The 21,480-nt window shown below is 43.8% G+C and overlaps 1 protein-coding gene across 3 annotated transcripts in view; it reads right to left on the reverse strand.

The window, feature by feature from the left end:
• LOC115460296 (thiopurine S-methyltransferase-like) overlaps positions 1–21,480 on the reverse strand; it is a 98,051-nt gene that overhangs the window by 48,526 nt on the left and 28,045 nt on the right. For all 3 annotated transcript variants that reach the window (XM_030190092.1, XM_030190091.1, XM_030190090.1), the window contains exon 2: positions 10,323–10,451. In XM_030190092.1, coding sequence (XP_030045952.1) covers positions 10,323–10,450 — 128 coding nt within the window. In that variant the 5' untranslated portion in view covers position 10,451. The remainder of the gene's footprint in view (positions 1–10,322; positions 10,452–21,480) is intronic.

Raw genomic sequence — 21,480 nt, forward strand, 5'->3', positions numbered from 1 at the left:
CTTAAGGTACTACAGATGATTTTACAGATCACTTACAGCAGATAAAAAATTTCATGTTGAGTTTCTTCAGTACTCTTGGGTGTATACCATCTGATCCAGGTGATTTACTACTTTTTAATTTGTCCATTTTGCTTAGTACGTCTTCCAGGTTCACCGAGATTTCTTTCAGCTCTACCCCATCGTCACCTCTGAAAACCATTTCTGGTACGGGTAGATCTCTTACATCTTCTTCAGTAAAGACTGAAGCAAATAATTCATTCAGTCTCTCTGCTATGGCCTTGTCCTCCCTGAGTGCCCCTTTTACTCCTTGATGATCTAACAGTCCCACGGATTCCCTCACAGATATATTACTACTACTACTACTAATAGCATTTATATAGCGCTACCATATCATTTTCTCTTCTTTCCATCTTTATTAATATATGGAATACACTTGGTCTGGGCTTCCATGATGGTATTTTTAAATAACATCCATGGCTGATTTGAAGTCCTAACTTTTGCAGTTGATCCTTTTAGCTTTTTTTTAAACCATTTCCCTCATTTTATCATTGTTGCCCTTTCAAAAATGTAATGCTTCTATAGCAGATTTCCTTAGACTTCACTCCAGTTATTAAGTCAAATTCTTGTACTAAGTCTTTCATTCCACTAAGAACTAGATCTAAAATAGATCTCCCTCGTCAGCTCCTGAAGCAATTGCTGCAAGCAGCAGTCATTTATTATGTCTAAAAAATGTATCTCCCTAGCACTCCCTGATGTGACATTTATCCAATCAATACTGGGGTAACTGAAAACACCCATTACTATACTGTTGCTCAATTTGCTTGCTTTCCTAATTTGTTAATATTTCTTCATCTGTCTGTTTGTTCTGGCCAGGCAGATGGTAGTATAGCTCTACCAGTATACTCTTGCCCTTCATACATGGAATTTCTATCCATAAGGATTCCACATTGCTTTTTGTTTCCTGCAGAATTTTAATTTTGTTTCACTCAATTCCTTCTTTAACATATAGCGCAGCCTCCTCTCAACTTGATTCACCCTATCATTGCAATATAATTGGTACCCTTCTCTCATTGGTTGTCCTCCTTCCACCAGGTCTCTGAGATACCTATTTATTTTATGTGTTTATTTTAAAAATGTATACCCTGCTTAAAACCTACGTGGTTTCAAAACATATACATAATAAAATCAAACACAAATATTATTACAACATTTACCTCTTCATTTAGTGTCATATATTCTAAATCTCCCATCTTATTTTTTAAGCTTCTAGCATTTGTATACAGACACTTCAAATTGTGGTTTCTCTTTGCATTCAATCCGGAATGCTTCTGTGTATTGATTCTTTTGTGGTTTGCTAAGAAATGCTCTTGACCAACCAACTGTCCAGGTAGGAAAACACTTGTACCTCTAGTCAGTGTAGGAACTCTGCGACTACTGCTAGACATTTTGTAGAGTCCCCGGGTGCTAACACGAGGCCAAAGGACAGTACACACTACTGGTAGTACTGTTTTCCTACTTGGAATCTCAAGATACTTTCTGTGACTGGGATGTATCTGTATGTGGTTATAACTGTCCTTCAATTCCAGATAGAATAACCAATCTTGTTCTTGAATCTAAGGAGTAGGATGCCCAGGGAAACCATCATGAAACTTTTGTTTTGCCAGATATTTCTTCAGGGCGCTTAGGTCTAGGACAAGACAAAAGCCTCCCATTTTTGGGGGGACCTAGAAGTTCTTGGAATAAGATCTCTTCCCTTTTCCCTCTGGTGGAACGGGTTTGACCACATTTGTCTGTAAAAGAGACAAGAGTTCCTTTGTAAACAATTCCCAGTGCTGAGAGCTTAACTTTGACCCTCTCAGTGGGCAGTTTGGAAGAGTGTGTTCCAATTGCAGTGTCTAACCTGTCTGGACTATTTTAAGAACCCACCAGCCTGAGGTTACAAGCGGCCACCTTGTTTAGAAAAAAATTCAACCTCCCTCCTTCTGGAAGGTCATCTGGGACAGCTATGGTTATTGTGGCTATGCTTTAGTGGAGCCAGTCAAAAGCTCATTCCCCTGCTTTGACTGGGGAGCTGGCTGGAATTTCTGGACCCTCTGCTGCCTCTGGTAGAAGCGAGAACCCTTGACACAAACAATAAAATTACTAAAATGTAAACATAAAATATAATCAATGAGGTAAATCTGGGGACAGGCAAATTAAATCCTAGTCATAGCAATGATATGATACAGTATCAGAAATATAAATATTAGAACAGCACAGTAAAACATTCATGTAACAGAAATATAATAAATGCCAGCATAATACAAACAATAGGTTACATGTAAGAACATTTATATGATCCAACAACTTTATGAAACGGTACAGAAAAAATCTGAAGGAAATGCTCTGAATAGTCGACAAGCTGTCCATTTATCTTTATGTAATGGGCTCAATTCACCAAAGCTCAGGATTTCTTACACCCCATCTACCCTACAGTCGTCCCACCCCCAAACTCCCAGAACCCTGGTCACACAATATGCCTGCACAAATCTTCAATAATATATTAGTCCTGTAAACTAACACAGGAAGCACTGTTAAGTTTGCAGTACTGTCAGGGGACCCCATACTTTATTTCACTTGTGTAATGTTTTCCTCTACTAAGCTAGTGGTCTGTCATATTTATTTAGAACATTTGTATCCCACATATTCCCAACATAGCAGGCTCTATGCGGCTAACAACATGTATGGAAGGAACAACATATTAATACAATGGCGGAATAGAGAGTAAGGAACATCTTGGGGGGGGAGACAACAGGGAGGACAAATGAGGGACAGCAGGGAATTAAGAAGCAGAGGAGTAAGTTTTTTCACACAGATAAGTCTTGAGGAGTTTCTTGAACAGAACGTGGTCAGCCATCTCTTTTAACGTTGAAGGCAGAGCATTCCAGTAACAGGGACTCATGAAGCAAAAAGAGGAGGCGAAGAGCAATTTGTATCTTAGGTTCTTGCAGTTAAGATAGTGGAGATTAAGATAAGTACGTGACGGTTTTCTGGAATTTCTGGGGGGGAGGTCAATCAGACTGAACATATAAACTGGAGCAACCCCGTAGACGATCTTGTGAGTTAGAGCACAAATTTTGAATTCAATACGCTCTTTTATTGGGAGCCAGTGGAGCTTCTCTCTTAAGGGTCTAGCTGACTCAAACCGGGATTTTCTAAAGAGCAATCTGGCCGCCGTGTTTTGCGCCATCTGGAGTTTCCATAGGGTGTGTTCTTTGCATCCAGTGTAAATCCCATTGCAGTAGTCAAAATGGCTCAATACTAGAGAGTGGATTAGAGTCCAGAATAGGTCAAACGGAAGGAACTGCTTGATATGTTTCAGTGACCGCATGGAGAGGAACATTCTCTTTGTGATAGATGAGACTTGAAGGTTGAGGAACAGGTGGGAATCCAGAATGACACCAAGTAGCTTCAAATTATCTGTAATGGTGATGGCATAGTCCGGCGCAGTAATCGAGCCTGGGAGGGATTTATTGAACGGGGAGGAGAGAATGATGCATTGGGTTTTTTCCTTATTAAGCTTGAATTTGAAAGCGTTCGCCCAGCTGGTCAGGATGGCAAAACTAGTTCGTATTGTGTCTGAGATTTCAGTTAAGAAAGATCGGAAGGGAATGTGGATAGTTACGTCATCTGCATATATGTACGGGTTCAGGCCATGGTTGGATAGGGCCGTAGCAAGTGGAGACATCATAATATTAAATAGGGTTGGTGACAGGGGGGAGCTCTGAGGGACTGCACAGTGGGGTCTCCAAGGTGGCGAGGTAGAGGAATGGACTGTGACCTGATAGGATCGACAAGAGAGAAATTCTCTGAACCACTCTAAGACATAACCTCAAATGCTGAATTCAGATAGTAAAGTAAGAAGGAGGTCGTGGTCCACCATGTCGAATGCGCTGGACAAATCAAATTGTAGACGTAAGATGTTTCTCCCAATTGAAATTTCCTTCCTAAAGTTGGAAAGGAGAGCGACCAGTACTGTCTCGGTACTGTGGTGAGACCGGAACCCAGATTAGGAGGCATGGAGTATAGAATATGTATCCAAATAATCAGTGAGCTGATAGTTGACCAAGCTTTCAACAGACTTGACTAGTCGAGGGATTGTTGCAACAGGGCGGTAGTTGGATAATATCATATAAAAACTCAAGTTTATTCCTCCATTCCTGGTGTGAGGGCACTCCATCAATTTTCCAAGCCCTAGCCAAAACTACTTTCACCACATTAAAGCAATGGTGAAGCAAAGCTAGTCAATTCTAGCATCAGTCTTCCAAAGAGGGAAAGGATCCTCCATCCCATTCAGGTTTCAGCTTATAATATACTACCCTCCAATATGCCTGGGCTTTAATTAGTACAAATCTACTTTATTGAAATACAAAAGAGCAGACAAATCCATACAATGATCAATTATAAACATTGGACTTGTACATCTGTTCCCCATTAACGCCCCTCCTCCTGATATAAACAAAATTTAATAGGAAGTCTGTGTTCCTATGACCCCCACTAACAGCCAACCAGAACTCAACTCCCAAACCTTTCCCCACGAATAAAGCTCAAGTGTGACTGAAAATGGGGCTTGTCATTCAAAACCATGCTTTGTGCTCAATGTGAAAGTTTCTGAAGATATAGGTCCTAAATGGTAAGGAATCTCGTCATTCATTTCACGGTTGTACTAACATCTGTGGCTTCCAGTAGCATCAAAAGAATGAAATAGATTTCTCCAATGCCAATAACTTGGTGGCTAGTCTTGCAGCATTAAACATTTATGCCTCGCCACACATGCTTTATGAAATAAAAAACACCTCCCCAAGCCAAAGATCCCACAATTAGATGTTTTCCTAAATAAAAGATACCAAGGGGGGAAAGTGGGATTGATTTATCTAAAAGTCTGCTCAAATATGGCAACACCTTGGACCAAAATTGGTGAACCTGTGGACATACCAACAGAGCATGGAAAAGAGAGCCCTCAGAATTACCACACTTTAAGAATGTTGCTGACACAACACACCCAGAATAAGACACTTGAACCTGAGAAAAATAGGCTCTAGTAAGAATTCAAAAGGTGCATTCTCACCAAGTCACCCACAAAACCATCCTAGGGAGGAATTTTAGTGCATGACTAATATCGGCAGACATCAGTCTCGTGCCAAGTTCCTGATTCCATTTATTAGTTAATACATTGTGTGTTCTGGAAGTCAATATACCTATAAGGACGTGTATAAATGCAACACTGACATCCTACTGGGTTCTTCTTCTTCGAAAAATTTATCATACACCCCCATGGAGAAGGATCCTCTATTCAAAAAAGAAACATAATGGGTTAATTGCATATACCCAAAGGTGTTTGTGATCCGTACTGCGAGATGCTGCGAAAGGGCCCGGAAGGGCATCACTCCCCCATACTCCTGTGCAATAATATTAAGCCCCTTGTCCAGTAAGCATCTAAAGAGCTCATCTGTCATACCTGGAATAAAATCCAAGTTACCCCCTATAGGGAGAAGATCTGTATAGGCTGGGTTAAAATACCATGCAGATAACAACTGACACCAGGCATTACTCAAAGGTTGAATGTACTGTTCTACGCAAAGTATAGCTTAAACAGCCAGCATAAACCATCCCCAAACAGAAGCTTCACCAGTAGACTCTCAATTCTTAACAAATCTTCTTTATTGTAGTATTCAGAATTTAACAAGAAAATCCAACTTACAATTTAGTTGCTTGTAAAAGAATTGTGGCCTCCTGCTATAGAGTCTGTATCCAACCACCTTAGAGGCAAGGAGGTGGCCAGAACCTCAGCCCAGCTGAGAGGAAAAGCTATAACACTCAAGGAAAATAAGGGGGAGAACTCAGAGAAAATAAATGGGGAATGACAGCAGGGGCGTAGGCACGGGTGGGCCTGGGTGGGCCTAGGCCCACCCACTTAAGCCCAAGGCCCACCCAGGAATGGTGCACCCCAAGTCGCAGTAAGAGGCCCCGCGTGGCATTCCTCCTTCCCTCCCTTGCCCGGCCGTCAGCCCTCCTCTGCTCCTCCTTCGTTCCCCCCCTCAGTTCCATCCGCCCCCCCTCCACCCACGCAAATGTTTTTAACCTGTCCTTTTTGTTTCAGTAGCAGCGAGCGACGTGAAGACACTGCTTCAAGTTCTCCCTTTCCTCTTCACGCAGTGTCCGTCCCGCCTTTACGATGACGTATTTCCTGTTTCCGCGAAGGCGGGACAAACACTGTGTGAAGCGGAAAGGGAGAACTTGAAGCTGGCGAGCATTGCAGTGCCTTCACGTTGCTCGCTGCTACTGAAAGAAAAAGGCCAGGTTCATGTGCGCGGGAGGCGGGGGGACGGAGAGGATTCGGAGGGCTTTTGGGGAGCTGAGGGAGGGCAGGGAGACTCGCTGGCCATGGGTGGGAGGAGAGGGGGGAACGGAGAGGACTCGGAGGGCTTTTGGGGAGCTGAGGGAGGGCAGGGAGACTCGCTGGCCATGGGTGGGAGGGGAGGGGGGAACGGAGAGGACTCGGAGGGCTTTTGGGGAACTGAGGGAGGGCAGGGAGACTCACTGGCCATGGGTGGGAGGGAAGGAGGACCGGAGAGGACTCGGAGGGCTTTTGGGGAGCTGAGGGAGGGCAGGGAGACTCGCTGGACATGGAGAGGAGGGCGGGGGGGGGGAGAGAACATTGCTGGAGGGAAGGGGACAGAGGAAATTGCTGGACATCAGGACATGGATGGATGGATGGAGGGGAGAAAGGAAATTGCTGGACATGGATGAGGAGAGGGGAGGGGAGGGCAGGGGGAGAAAACATAAGGACACAGGAGGATGGTGGACATGGTGAGTGAAAAAATATCAAATAGAAAGAAGACACTGCATAAAACAGAAGACACTGGGACCAAAGTGAATAGAAAAACTAAATGATCAGACAACAAAGGTAGAAAACATTTTTTAATTCAGAATTTATTAATTGGAATATGTCAGCTTTTGGAAATGTGCATCTGTGATATTTTGCATGTAAGTTTCAGTTTTTCTAGTATTGCTGCATGCTGAGTCTGACTTCTTGCGGTAACTTTCCAGTTCAGACATTTGCCTTCATATCTGTTGTGTCATGTGTTTTTCATGTGTGATCAAGGTGCAGTATTCTGCTAGCTTGTCGTATTTGCAGCCTTTTTTGTTTTGTTTTTTTTGTTTCACTAGGTTGTGTACTGGTGTTTTAGAGCCCGGTGTAATTATAGTGCTGCCTTTCCACGCATAAGGTTGTAGCTCGTCCTGTCCTTGGAATTAGTGCTGTTATGGTTTGGTAAGGTTATAAGTGTGTTTTTGCACAAGTTTGTGTATAGTGTTTTGCAGTGGAGAATTTGTGTATTGGCCTTACTGAGGTGGCACCAAAACATCAGAAAGGGTGTAGAGCCTAAATCATGACACACTACCTCTTGAAGGATCTATATATGGTCGTTAATAAAAGGAGCTCATTGTGAACACTATCCACCCTAAAAAGGTGTAGAGCCTAAATCATGACACACTACCTCTTGAAGGATCTATATATGGTCGTTAATAAAAGGAGCTCATTGTGAACACTATCCACCCTAAAAAGGTGTTTTGTGGCTCTACATGAGAATTGTGATATGATCCCTTGTTTCATATTGTTGACGGTCTGCATTTTCTGTATCGGTATATTGGTGTAATAGGGTCTGCCCAGTGTAATATTTATGGTACAGTAAGGTTCTGAGTGTGTTTTTGCACAAATTTGTGCATACTGTTTTGCAGTTGAGCGATTGTCGCTTTGATTGATGCTTTGAGCAACCACTTTATTCTTTGACATATGATACATACCTAATATCTAAAATTCTTTGACATGATACATATCTAATATCTAAATGTAATTAAAGGTATTAATTGTCAATGGGGTGGAGCTAGGGAGAGGTGCCAGACCGTAGACTGGAGGCGGGGAAGGGAGAAAAGTGCTGGACCGATTGGTATTAATTGCCTTTGGAGAAAGTCTTCAGCTAACAAAGCTTGAGGATCCTCATTAGCTAAAATATTTATATTTTGAGGTGGAGGTATGGCGGAGCAGTGATAATTTTGTGCCCACCCACTTTAGGCTCAGGCCCACCCAAAATTGGCTGTCTGGCTACGCCACTGAATGACAAGAACTGGTGAAAAATCATTAAGGAGGGATCAGCCCTTAGAACAGCTGCTAATCACAAAGACAAACTATGACGACTGAGCTCTCTCACACAGCCCACAGGAGGGCAGAGAGGGAGGAGGGCTGGCCCTAGCTCAGAGCTAACAGCCAATAGGAAAAGCTCACAAGGAATCCATCTCAGAACTGCAAACTATAGAAAAAGCAGTCCTAATACACAGTGTTATCTATTACACAAACAATGCAATTAAATACAATCACAATATATCCTGCCTTCATGAATATGGGAGCAGAACACTGAATGAGAGTACTAATCTTAACATAATGAGAACTTCTGTCCACTGGACCTTGCAGAAGATAATATAAACATAAAGGAGAGAAGAATTCCCTTTCTAAGGCAAGAGGGGGTGTAATTACTACTCTAATTGCCTCCTGCTCATGTTTGATCTATTCTTACCGTACACCACCTTGAGTGAATTCCTTCAAAAAGGCGGTAAATAAATCCTAATACATAAATAAATAAATAAATCATCTAATTGGATGACTCAGAGGGGCATAATCCAACGGCGCTGGCCAAATCGATGGGCGGCCAACTTCGGGGCCAGCTACGCAAAGGGACGGAGCGAAGTGTATTTTCAAAATACGCTTGGCGCTGGCCAAATCGCTCGCTGGGGTTAGATGAGATGGCCAACTCTGATTTTCAGCCATAATGGAAACCGGAGTTGGCCATCTCAAACCCGGCGAAATGTAAGGTATTTGGGCGTGAGAGGAGCCAGCATTTCTAGTGCACTGGCCAGGACACCAACCGGGCACCCTAGAGGGCACTTTTAAAACATTTAAAAAATAAAACAATTAGCTTCCAGGTGCATAGCACCCTTCCCTTGGATGCTGAGCCCCCCCAAATCCCCCCCAAAACCCACTGACCACAACTCTACAGCATTACCATAGTCCTAAGGGCTGAAGGGGGGCACCTACATATGAGTACAGTGGGTTTTGGGGGGGTTTGGAGGGCTCCCATTTACCACCATAAGTGGAACAGGTAGGGGGGGAAGGGCCTGGGTCCTCCTGCCTGAAGTGCACTGCACCCACTACAAACTGCTCCAGGGACCTGCATATTGCTGTCAGGGAGCTGGGTATGATATTTGAGGCTGGCATACAGGCTGGCAAAATAATTTTTTAAGTTGCTGTTTTGAGGGTGGGAGGGGGATAGTGACCACTGAGGGAGTCAGGGGAGGTCATCTGGTCAGTTGGGGCCCTTTTTAGGGACTTGGACCTGAAAAAAAAGGGTCCAAATAAAGCGGACCAAATTCTCGTGACAGCTGGCTTTCTTTTTTCCATTCTCTGGCGAAGCCGGCCATCTCAACGCACGCCCCCATCCTACCTTCGCTACCATGCTGACATGCCCCCTTTGAACTTTCGCCAGCCCCGCAACACAACGCAGTTGAAGTCGGCCAAAATCGGCTTTCGATTATGCCAATTTGGCCGGATTCAGGAGATCGACGCCCATCTCCCGATTTGTGTCGGAAGATGGGCGGCGATCTCTTTCGAAAATAAGCTGGTCAGTCTCTAAAATGTCTAAGTAAGCAGGCCCAATTATATAATCTCACATCTGGGAGCCCCTTATGCCTGTGCTTTAGCACAATCTCACCAAATATGCCCCATAGTCCCCCTTCCCCACATTTCCTACAACAATAAGGCAAAACATTAAAGAAGCATTTGTGCAGCCTATCTGGAGTCAAGTACCATCTACAGAAGACTTTTACACTGTTCGCTTGCATATTAATTGTAACAGAACACTTGGCCAAGGCTCCGTCCATTTTAGACCAGTCTCTTTTATCACAGGTCACTCCAAGTTCTGCCTCGCACTTACCATGATGAGCGAGAACCCAGGGTGTAATTTCCTAAGATACTGTTGGGCTTTGGTAAATCTCTCTCTCACTCCCTTCAAACAAGTTCCAAAATATTTACTTTTATGGCATCTGTTATTTGGGATTTTGGTTTTATTTGCCCTCCAGAGGCAAATTTGAATAAATTTAGCTTATAGAGTATATAAGCATAGCTGGTATACAATGACATCAAAGAACTTGAAAGTAATGTGATGTGCACATTGTGAGATGAAAGCAAGTGAAAAAATAACTTGGCCCAGCATCTGATAATAAGCTCTTACCTGTGTACATGCTGTTGATGAAAACAAATATTCTTTTGCTCCCATTTCATTATCCATTCCGCCTTAGCCACTACTTTGTCTTGTTTTATTGCAGTAGATGTATTTGTTTCTGCTGTGGAACCTTCCATCCTTTAAAGCAGAAAAGCTGAGTGAATACCTCAGATAAAAACTGCAACTCTTCATTTTAATTACAGTACTAGCGAAACAACCACAGAAGGTGATCTCTCTACAGGAGAAATGAAGAACACCAGGTACACACAGTGGATCCAAAAAAGAGTCCTCTCTCACGTCACGTAATGTCTTCCCAAACAATGTCTTTATTAAAATCAATAAAAGCCCGACACAAATCGTGTTTCGGCCACACCGGCCTGCATCAGGGGTTTATCAGCTTTGGTTGGAACAGATGAAACAGCTGAATTCATCTGTTCCAACCAAAGCTGATAAACCCCTGATAATTACAGTACTAGATCAGGTTAGGTAAAATAGTTCTGTCCATCGACAACATGAACTTGTAACTGACAGGGCTGCCGAGCGACTGGGCTGGGCCCGGGGCAAGGCCCCACCCCCTCCACCCGCTCTCCTCCATCCATCACCGGGCCGGACCCCCCCTGAACTCAAATCATAGCACCTCACCTCGACCTCGCTCCGTGTGAAAGAAGCGCAGCAGCAGCAGTCTGCAGATCGCCTCCCTTCGGGACTTCCCTCCCTGTGTCCCGCCCTCTGACGTAACTTGCGGGAGGGTGGGACATAGGGAGGGGAAGCCCGAAGGGAGGCGATCTGCAGACTGCTGCTGCTGCACTTCTTTCACACGGAGCGAGGTGAGGTGCTATGATTTGAATTCAGGGGGGCCTGGCCCAGTGGTGGACGGAGGGGGGACGGGTGGAGGGGACTGTGGCGCCGGACCCCCCTTGGAGGCCCAGGCCCGGGGAATTTTGTCCCCCCTGCCCCCCCCCCTCTCGGCGGCCCTGGTAACTGAGTATCTGACCTCTGCCGTAAACTGAATTGGCTTTAGCTGCCACAGCTGTGTCTTAATGGACACATCACAGAGATGCCAGCCGGTTAATGGTTTTCTAACTGACCAGCATTGTGGGTATGTTAGAGGTGGACCTGGATATTTCAAGAAAAGAAGCAGATTCCATTCCTACCCAGAATACAGTTACTATTCTTGTGCAATGCACCAGACTAATTCTGGAGGTCATAAGCCTGCTAACTATAGACTTCCTTGGCTGTGTCTAAGTCATCTTAATGATTTGAGGCTGAACACACTTTTATTATGAGCCCAAAATAAAACAAATATGGCTACAAGTTATACAACCTTTCAGTGCAGTGCAGGCCTTGAGTGCCACAAACAGGCCAAGTTTTCTGGATAACCCTAATGAATATGCATGTACAGCATTCTCACAACTATGTATAATTTTCAAACATTTATTATGTATTACAAAATATATTAAAATCTCATAACCACAAAAATATCAGTATAGTGCTGCTTCTTCAAATGCACATTGAGCACAAACTTCATTAAAGGCATATAACCCCCGCACCCTACTACTCGGAATTATGACTCACTCCTAACACACAGTGGTGTCCATAAGCCACATCACAAAATCAAAGCGTGGCTTGTCCAGTCTTCAAATGATGTTCTGTAAACATGACAATACATTGTCCAGCCATATTCTACCATAACATTACTGTATTCATACCGGAATTGGCGAACATCTTTACGGTACTATGTAAGCCACATTGAGCCTGCAAATAGGTGGGAAAATGTGGGATACAAATGTAACAAATAAATAAATAAATCATTCCAAAACTGTATGAACCAAATCGGTCTTGGTCCGATTTACTATTATTAATGAGCCTCACAGTCACGTCTGATTTTCACCCCTCGTTACACTCCTCACTAGTAATTGTGGTATGCACATTTCTTGTGTCCTTCACGTTATGTTTTTCTTTTTCTTTATATTGTTGTCTTTCTTTACTCTTTAACACTTCTTTTCACATCACCGTATCCATGTCCAGGCTGGACCTCTCTCATTGTTTCTCTATAAGACATTTTCATGATATGTTGCTTTGATACCGCCAGTCTAAATTCATTATTATTTTCTTCTGCCTATTTTTTTGTTCCTTTGATAAATGGGTCAAGCTGGCGCTAGAACGGCATAAGGGGGAGGTCCTTGATACAGCCGGGAGGCAGGGAGGGCTGTATGCCGGGAGGCGAAACATGCATGTCGGACGCATTTGAGCCCCCCGTCCGAATATACTTAAGATAAGTGGTTTAAAAATGATATATAAGTAACAAAAGCCTGTTTATAAACTGGCAGCAGAACTAAAACATCATGTTCTTTTGAAATCTATGCACATTGTATTATCCCAATTACACCAGGATCCTACCCACATGAACTTTTTACCTCTTGTGGGGAATTTGGATTTCTCTTCAGGTCTTGAACATATAGCATTTCGGCAGTGGGCCTCTCTGGGTTTGGTAACAGTAGCTAATCGTTTGACTTCGAGGTTTGACTTAAGGTCATTTGCTTCTCGTCAACAAACCCCAGGGGTGCAAAATGTGGATTTGTTTGCTTATCTGCAGGTCTCACACTATATCAACAGGTTATTGAAAAATCAGTGTTCTCGGGATATTGTTGCTACCTTGGACAACTTCTATGTCCCCTCTGGTCAGATGCACACTTTCTGCCCCATATAAACTGTTTAAAACACTATCTCCATTGAAGAATTATGATTCCATTATAACTAAATGGAATACACAGCTTGGGGTGCATCTATGAGGGGCCGATTTGACTGTAGCGATACGACAAATCCCATCAATGATACACAATGCACTTCAAAGGCAATGTCAGTTTCGTATACTTCCTAGAGCATATTTTTCTCAGAAGCAAGCTTTTTATGCTGGATGTGCTGCTTCTGCTCAATGTTCTAAATGTGGTACCACTGAAAATACACAGTCTCATGCGTTTTAGCAGTGCTCCCTGGTACAATGGTATAGGAGTAGAATATTAGGTTTCTTGGAGACCTTACTGGGGAAAGCAATCCTCTCCTCTCCGCTGGGTATCATTTTTGGTAAAACGACTCATTGTGACCCGCTTACCAAATTTGAACAGGTCTTGCTCTATAAGGCATGTCTAATTGGCAAAATAATGTACCTTAAAATACTGGATGATGGAACAGTTACCTATATTTTGGGGTATTGGAAGAGTATATTTCACACCTTATTGGTAATGGAAATTTGAGATGCCTGCTTAACAGCTAAACGTAAGAAGCGTTTCTGGGCCATTTCAGAACGTTATATTAAATCTCTTTCACCCAGAGCCTGTAGTCTCATTCTTAATGATTTGAATCTGTAATTAGGAATACTGTGAAACCCTATGGTGTGTGTATGTGGGGGTGGGGGGGGGGGGGGGGGGTCGCGGTTTCATTGGTGATTATCTACTGTTTATCCTTTGCTGTTGGGTGGGGGCCATCAGATCTCAGGCCCTCCACCATATTTTGGACAAGTTGCTGTTTGTATTTGCTGCTTCACTGATCTGTTTCACATGTTTGTATTCGTAAAATGTTAATAAAAATTATTGAAAATAACATCATGCTATGCTGGGTGTTGAAAAGCACCCCAAGGTACTGTATACTGCTTCTGACAAGGCACTAGCTGACTTTTGACATACTTTGCTACCTAACCAAGAAGCTTGAGCAACTGGACCACCTGAGAGGTTGCCACCTTGAATCTGCCTGGATCAACCAATGGACCACCTAAGAGGTTGCCACATTGAATCTGCCTGGATCAGCCAATCATCCAAGCATGGCTGAATTCTAATATCTTGATTGTGCTGGTGAGCTCCTATGACCACCATGACTTTGGAAAAGGTTCTCAGGGCCATTGCCAACCCAAATGGGAGAATCTGAAAATGAAAATTACATCAGGGAACACAGAAGCTTAGGAAGCACTTGTGTTTGACCCTGGCCTAACCACTGAGACCGCCAATCGTAAGGTCTCCATCCAAAAATGTAGTACCCAACGCGAGGCATTGACTCCCTTCAAATTCAGAATATGCCAAAATGAACACCTCCCCCAACTTCTTGGGCAGCACAAAGTAGATGAAATAATAGCCTCTCCCTAGGTCCTGGCTTGGAACAGTCTCCACAGCTCGGACTGGAGCAACTGTTGTAATATGGACTCAATCACTCGTGTCTTGAGGGGGGCCTGAAACCAGCTCCTCAAATTTCAAGGCCTACCTCTGACAGACCACCTCTAGGACCCACTGGAATGAGGTAAGAGCCCACTCCTGGTGGAACAGGGCATGGTGATATGACATCTGAAGCTCCCTGGAAGAGACCCTTGAGTCCTTATTGGGAACTCTTGGAAGCAGCCACAGAGGAGGGCCTAAAAATGTAAATCCTTTCTGGCCACAAGTTGCTGAACCAGAAGAAGCCTTCCTATTCTGCTGGTACTGAGCCCAATCCTTGGACTTGTTCCTGACTCCTGGCCTCCAAAGCCAAGCTCAGACCCTGTTCTCAGGGAGACACTATGGCTGAGCTTTGCCAAGTTCCTTAAAAGTCTTCTCCAAAACAATTGACATTGAAAGGCTAGCTTACTCAAACATAAATGGAGGCCACATCTGCTGACCAATTCTGCAGCCACAGCTATAAGGCAATGCCACAGCCATTACCAAGGGGGAACAGATACACCAGGCTATAAAGGGCATCAGTCAGAAAGCCCAACAGACACCAACCAAGCTACCTCTGGTAAGGCAGACAACTGCTGGCTGCACCACAAGAGAGACCTGGCCACATAGATACCATAGACAGCAGCTTGGATGCTGAAGGCTTGCTCGAAAAAAATCCATCTTGCAGTCATGGGTACAGGGTCATGGATTAAATATACTGCCTTTCTGTGGGTAAAACCAAAGCAGTTTACCTATATTATATGTAAGTACTTTCTCTTTCCCTAGTGGGCTCACAATCTAAGATTGTACCTGGACAATGGAGGGTTGAGTGACTTGCCCAGGGTCACAAGGAGCTGCAGTGGGAATCAAACCCAGTTCCACAGGTTCTCAGCCCAGTGCACTAATCATTAGACTACTCCTCCACTTTAACAGCTGAACCACCCTCCATTAGAATAGTAATCTTCCTACTGATTGCTGTCACTAGAACCTCTCATTACGTGCAGAAACCTAATGAGATCCTCCTGTGGGAGCGGATAAAGCCTGCCCTTAAGCTTACTGCTCCAGAGAACCCTATCCTGCACCTATCAGCTAACACCATCTGGGAGAGAGAACAATGAAACGGGAAGACCCTGGAAGATTTATGGAGACCCCCCCCCCCCCAGAATGGGGCCCTTATCTGTGGGTTCTTCCCACATGGGTGTGGAAATGCAAACAGCTGAGGAGACCTGATTAATTAAGGAGGTGAGCTCCTCCCTGTGAACAAGCCTCATCAACTGGGAAGCCCCTTCCAAGAAGGAACTGCTGATGAACCAGTCTAACCTGCACCATCTACTGAAGGCAGAGAAATACTAAGATGTTCTAGGTTACACCACTCCTTTTATTGGTAATGTCATTGAAACAGTTCAGCCTTTCTGCCTCCCATCTACTGGTAGCACAATATAAATGGTTAGTCTTGACTGTTCTAGTAGAATGGTAAGAACACCATTTATTACAAAAGCAATAGGCAGGCATAATAAATATTGAAACATCAACTGAGCATTCCCAGTGCCAAAAATATTGTTATCTAAAACCTTCCCTTGAAAAAGTATAAAAAGAAGGCCAGGATGGAGCAAAATTAGTCAGTGGTGTAAGGGGAATAAACTAAGGAATTTAAAGATTTGGCTTTTCTTAGGTAGACATTAAGATTCTTAACATCTCTCAATCTCTGGCTTTTTCTTTCTTGGTTCCCATCCTGTTGGTTTACTTCTCATCTTCAGTGTCTGTGGGAATGAAAGGGAATTGACGTGGAGAGGCATAATCGAATGGAAACGCCTATCTCCATGGGCGTTTATCTCCGAGAATGGGTCCGTGAAGGGGCGGGCCGAACCGTATTTTCGAAAAAATGGACGTTTTTGAGCTGGGCATTTGTTTTTTTAAGCGATAATGGAAACTAAAAACGCCCAGCTCAAAAACGTCCTAATCCGAGCCATTTGGTCATGGGAGGGGCCAGGATTCGTAGTACACTCGCCCCCCTGATATGCCAGGACACCAACTGGGCACCCTAGGTCAGTGCGACGGACTTCAGAAAAAGCTCCCACATGCATAGCTCCCTTACCACGGGTGCTGAGCTCCTAACCCCCTCCCCCAAAACCCACTACCCACAAATGTACAACACTACCATAGCTCTTAGGGGTGAAGGGGGCACCTACATGTGGGTACAGTGGGTTTTGGAGGCCTCCCATTTGCCAGCACAAGTGGTGCAGGTGGGGGGTGGGGGGGTGGGCCTGGGTCCACCTCCCTGAAGTGCACTGCGGTACCCACTAAAAGTGCTCCAGGGACCTGCATACTTGCAGGCCTCTAGGACTGGTTGCTGCTATATAACATTGGCACACCAGTTGACACCTGAAGACTAATCTCTCCAAAAACGTCCTTTATTGGAATAACCACCTTTACTCACAGTTAACTGCAGATCAGAGGTTGTGCCCCACTGGCAACGAGTCTCCCTGGTACTGAGATCAGCAGTAGGTCAGAGCTGGCAGAATGCTGTACAATGCCCCCTTTCAGCCACATTCAAGGTAAGAACTAAGTTGTCTAACGTGGCTAACACAGGAAAGGGAACTAAAACTAGCTTACAAAAATGGCCACTACCGCATGGACTACAACAGGAAACACAACAGGGCACACTCTGACCCAGTAGGCAGGGGGAAAAACACCATGGGAAAAGAGCCTACCAACTACCAACATCGTGAGACTGTAACATAAGCTAATGAAATCACGGAGCCCAATACCCTACACCCACCACAATGCAATGCTGATGTGACCCTGTACTGCACCCGAGAGCCACATGTGACCCAGGGAAAGGCTGTCACAGGATCGAACACATTCTGCTGTCATGGAGGTGGGTATGGCATTTGAGGCTGGCATACAGGCTGGAAAAAAGGTTTTTAAAGTGGGGGTTTTTTTTGGTGGGAGGGGGTTAGTGACCACTGGGGGAGTCCGGGGAGGTCATTCCCGAGTCCCTCCAGTGGTCATCTGGGCAGTTGGAGCACTTTTTTGGGACTTGTTCGTGAAAAAAAAGGGTCCAAAAAAAGTGACCCAAAATCGCGGTAAAAACGCCTTTTTTTTCGATTATCAGCTAAAGACGCCCATCTCTCCTCGGCTGATAACCACACCCCAGTTCCACCTCCACCACGCCTCCGACACGCCCCCATCAACTTTATTCGTTTCCGCGACGGAGTGCAGTTGGAAACGCCCAAAATCGGCTTTTGATTATACCGATCTGGGCGCCTTTGCGAGACAAACGTCTATCTCCTGATTTAGGTCGCACTATAGGCATTTTTCTCTTTCGAAAATAAGCTGGATACTGTTCTCTGAAGCAGCTACTTTGGCAAAAAAAAGGAGCCCTGTTGCAATGTCATGATAGGAAGTCCATAGCACAACATGTCACATGGCTGTTATATATAATATACACAGCGCTGAAGTATCTTCTTTACAGTTGATAATGTGCCATAATCAATGCAAAAAAAAATTGTTTCTGTGACTAAACTGTTAGAATCCAATGTGAGATCCCCAGAAGAAACCACGATATAATATCCAAAAATATCTGACAACAGCCATGTGATAATCAGTTTAGTAAGGGTCTAATTATCTTAAGAGCAGGGATCAATACAGAATATTTAATCTACCCAGCACTAAAGTATATTCTTTACAGTTGATAATGTGCCATAACATACAGGATATTAACAACCATCTTATAAATTTCAGACCTCAGTGACAACTCTTTTCACATAGGAATGCTGTCCTATGGCTCATCAACATCGTCATTGGTCTCTGAATTTTAAACTTTATTTCCACACATTTTAACTTATTCTATAATATACTTTTTAATAGACTCTGAATGTGTACTTATATAAACAGAAGGACCCACAAACAACGTGTCATGCTTCACCAAGGGCTGCATCCGAATATGACCCTCTGAAATTAAAATTTTATTTTGCATATAAATTCATGTCAGTGTCGACCTTTAAGAAGCGTCTCAAGACCTTCCTTTTTGGCAGAGCGTTTACCACTGCAGGAGCCGCAGCCTTTTAGCCCACAGCTCACTCCTTGATACCCTATCACACACCCTCTCTTCCTTTCCCTCATCAGTCATCTCTTTCTCCCTCCTGTGGCCCTTGTCCACTGTACTTTATGTTATTGTATTATGGTTTGTTTATTAACTATTGTACGCCACATTGAGCCTGCCCATGGGTGGGAATATTGTGGGATATAAATGTTATAAATAAATAAATAAATAATAGCATTATAACCTATATATATATACTACTTTAATCCTGAGTCACTAGCACACAGTACCTGACATTCAGTCTCCATATTCTAAATGTTCAAAATGGCGGCTGCAGAAAAATTCCACCATTTAAATATATCACATGGTCCCATCCCCACCCACAGGGACTACCGTATTCAGGGTAAAAATCCATCTCTGTTCTCTAGTTTAACAAATACTCAATCACCACCCTTCCACCCCAATTCAATTTTGTCTCTCCAATTAATCTCAGTGAGATGTTTTGTCCAGTCAATGAGCCACTAAAGGAGCCGACAACTTCCCTCAAGATTCTAGACTTATGCTCAACCTCGCTTTAATGGGTCTCAAAGTTCTGCCCACATAAAGCAGATCACAAGGGCACTGGATGACATAAACAACAGCAAATTCACACCATTGGCATGTGCCACATTTATTTATTTTTGTTACATTTGTACCCCGCGCTTTCCCACTCATGGCAAGCAATGGAGGGTTAAGTGACTTGCCCAGAGTCACAAGGAGCTGCCTGTGCCGGGAATCGAACTCAGTTCCTCAGTTCCAAAGTCCACCACCCTAACCACTAGGCCACTCCTCCAACTGGCAAATAATTAATACACTTGTAAGTTAGCATTTCCCCAATGGTCCGTCCCCTAAAGTTGGATATTCTGTAAAACACTTGTGCACTGTCAAGACTTTCAATGTTTAAATAGAAGAGCCACCAATTTAGAAGCAAAAGACATGAAAGGTATTAGAAAAACCAATTTATCATCTCGGGTTTTCATGTTGTACTGAAGCAAAAGATCTCACTAGGCAAACTTTAACCTCAAATATGCTTCCTTAAAACAAAACTGTGGTACCCCCCTCTCCAAAAAGTGATGGAACAATAGATGAGTATGGTAGTCAAATTCAATTACAGTGGAGCAATTCCATCGAATTCTTAGAAATTGAGTGATAGGTAGATGGAAAACTCTGAAAGTGTAATAAGCTGTTTCTAGTCACCTCTTTTCAGTATAAAGTTGTTTGAACAGTGGTGCCAACATGAAAATCATGCACGTCAACAAAAATCAATTGTATGTATCATGGCCGCAGCTGAGCCTCTGCGCCCTGACATACCTTTTCCCCTGGAGGGGCGGGCCCCACGGCATTCTCAGGCCTCCAGCAGCTCTATTTGTAATTTGGACTGCTTGCTTCAGGGAACTTCCCTAGTCTGGTGTTCTTCTCTTCTTGTGACATCAGCAGGAGCTAGCGCATGCCGAAGATGGCCATTTGAGGACTGGAGGCAAGGGGCTGGTCCTGGCACTCTTTGATGACATCATGAGGTCAGGCCTTCAACGGGTTGCCTGGTCTTGACCTAGTGTATGTTGCCACCTAGTTCTGGTCTTGACCTGTGCTAGTTCCAGTCTTGCCAAGCTCCAGTCTCCAGTCCTGCCGAGCTTCCGTTTCCAGTCTTGCCAAGCTCCAGTCACCAGTCCTGCTGTCTCCAGTCCTGCTGAGCTTCAGCTTCCAGTCTTGCCAAGCTCTAGCCCTGCTGTTTCCAGTCCTGCCAAGCTCCAGTCTCCAGACCTACTGAACTCCGGTCTTCAGTCCAACAGTGTTCCAGGGTCCTTTTGATTCATCCTCTCATTTAGTTCTTCCTAGGAGTGATTTACCTGCCACCTGGTGGGCCTCCATCTAGCCTTTGGGCTGGGCAGTCATCATCTCCCATCTGTGGTCTCGGGTCGTGAGAGTTGATGCTAGTACACTGTAAATTAGGGTCTCTCTCATTAAGCTGGTTCAAGAAACATTCAATTGGTCCACAGTGTTTTCCCAAAAGAAAAATATGTCATCCAAAAATTGCTGCCAAACCTGTATGGATTTAAACCAATGGGAATGATACATGTGAATGTCGTCAAAGGCTGCCACATACAGCCTAGCCATAGTTGGAGCCAAAGAGGCTCCCACTGCCACCCCCTGTATTTGTTCAAAATATTTCTTCTACTACTACTACTTATCATTTCTATAGTGCTACTAGATGCACACAGCGCTGTACACTTGAACATGAAGAGACAAACGGAAGTAATTTTTCTTAATTACCAAGGACACCAAATCCATTAAAAACAGATGTTGAGGTGGGCTATGATCATCCTTATTACTTTCAAAGCCTCATCTTGAGATATCTGAGTGTAAAGGGAAACTAGAGAATCAAAAATTGGTATCAATGGTCAACTGAATGTGTTCAATCTCCCTCAAAAAATGACTGGTATCTTGAAAGAATGAATGCACCTGGCCTGTAGCCTCAAAAAATAATCTATAAATTTGCTAAGTGGTTCCAACACTGAATTACACATAGAAACAATAGGGTGACCCGGAGGTTGGTGCAAACCTTTATGTATCTTAGATACAAAATAAATTCTAGGGGATGGATGGGGAGTGCACAATTATGCCATCTCCTACATGGTTAAAATATTATCCAAAAATGCACATCAGCAACAGGGTCCCGATCTAAAGGCCAGTAATTTTAGAGGACCATACCCTAATGCAGCCCTTGGCAAAACATGACTCATGCTGGTTGCAGTCCTTCTGTTTAGAATAGATAAGTACACATTCAGAGTCTATTAAAATATATTATAAACTATGTTAAAATGAGTGGAAATAAATTTAAAAATGTAAAATTTAGAGACCAATGACAATACTGGTAAGCCGTAGGACAGCATTCCTACATGAA

This window comes from Microcaecilia unicolor, chromosome 1 (genome assembly GCF_901765095.1).
Source record: "Microcaecilia unicolor chromosome 1, aMicUni1.1, whole genome shotgun sequence".
NCBI classification, from domain to species: Eukaryota; Metazoa; Chordata; class Amphibia; order Gymnophiona; family Siphonopidae; genus Microcaecilia; species Microcaecilia unicolor.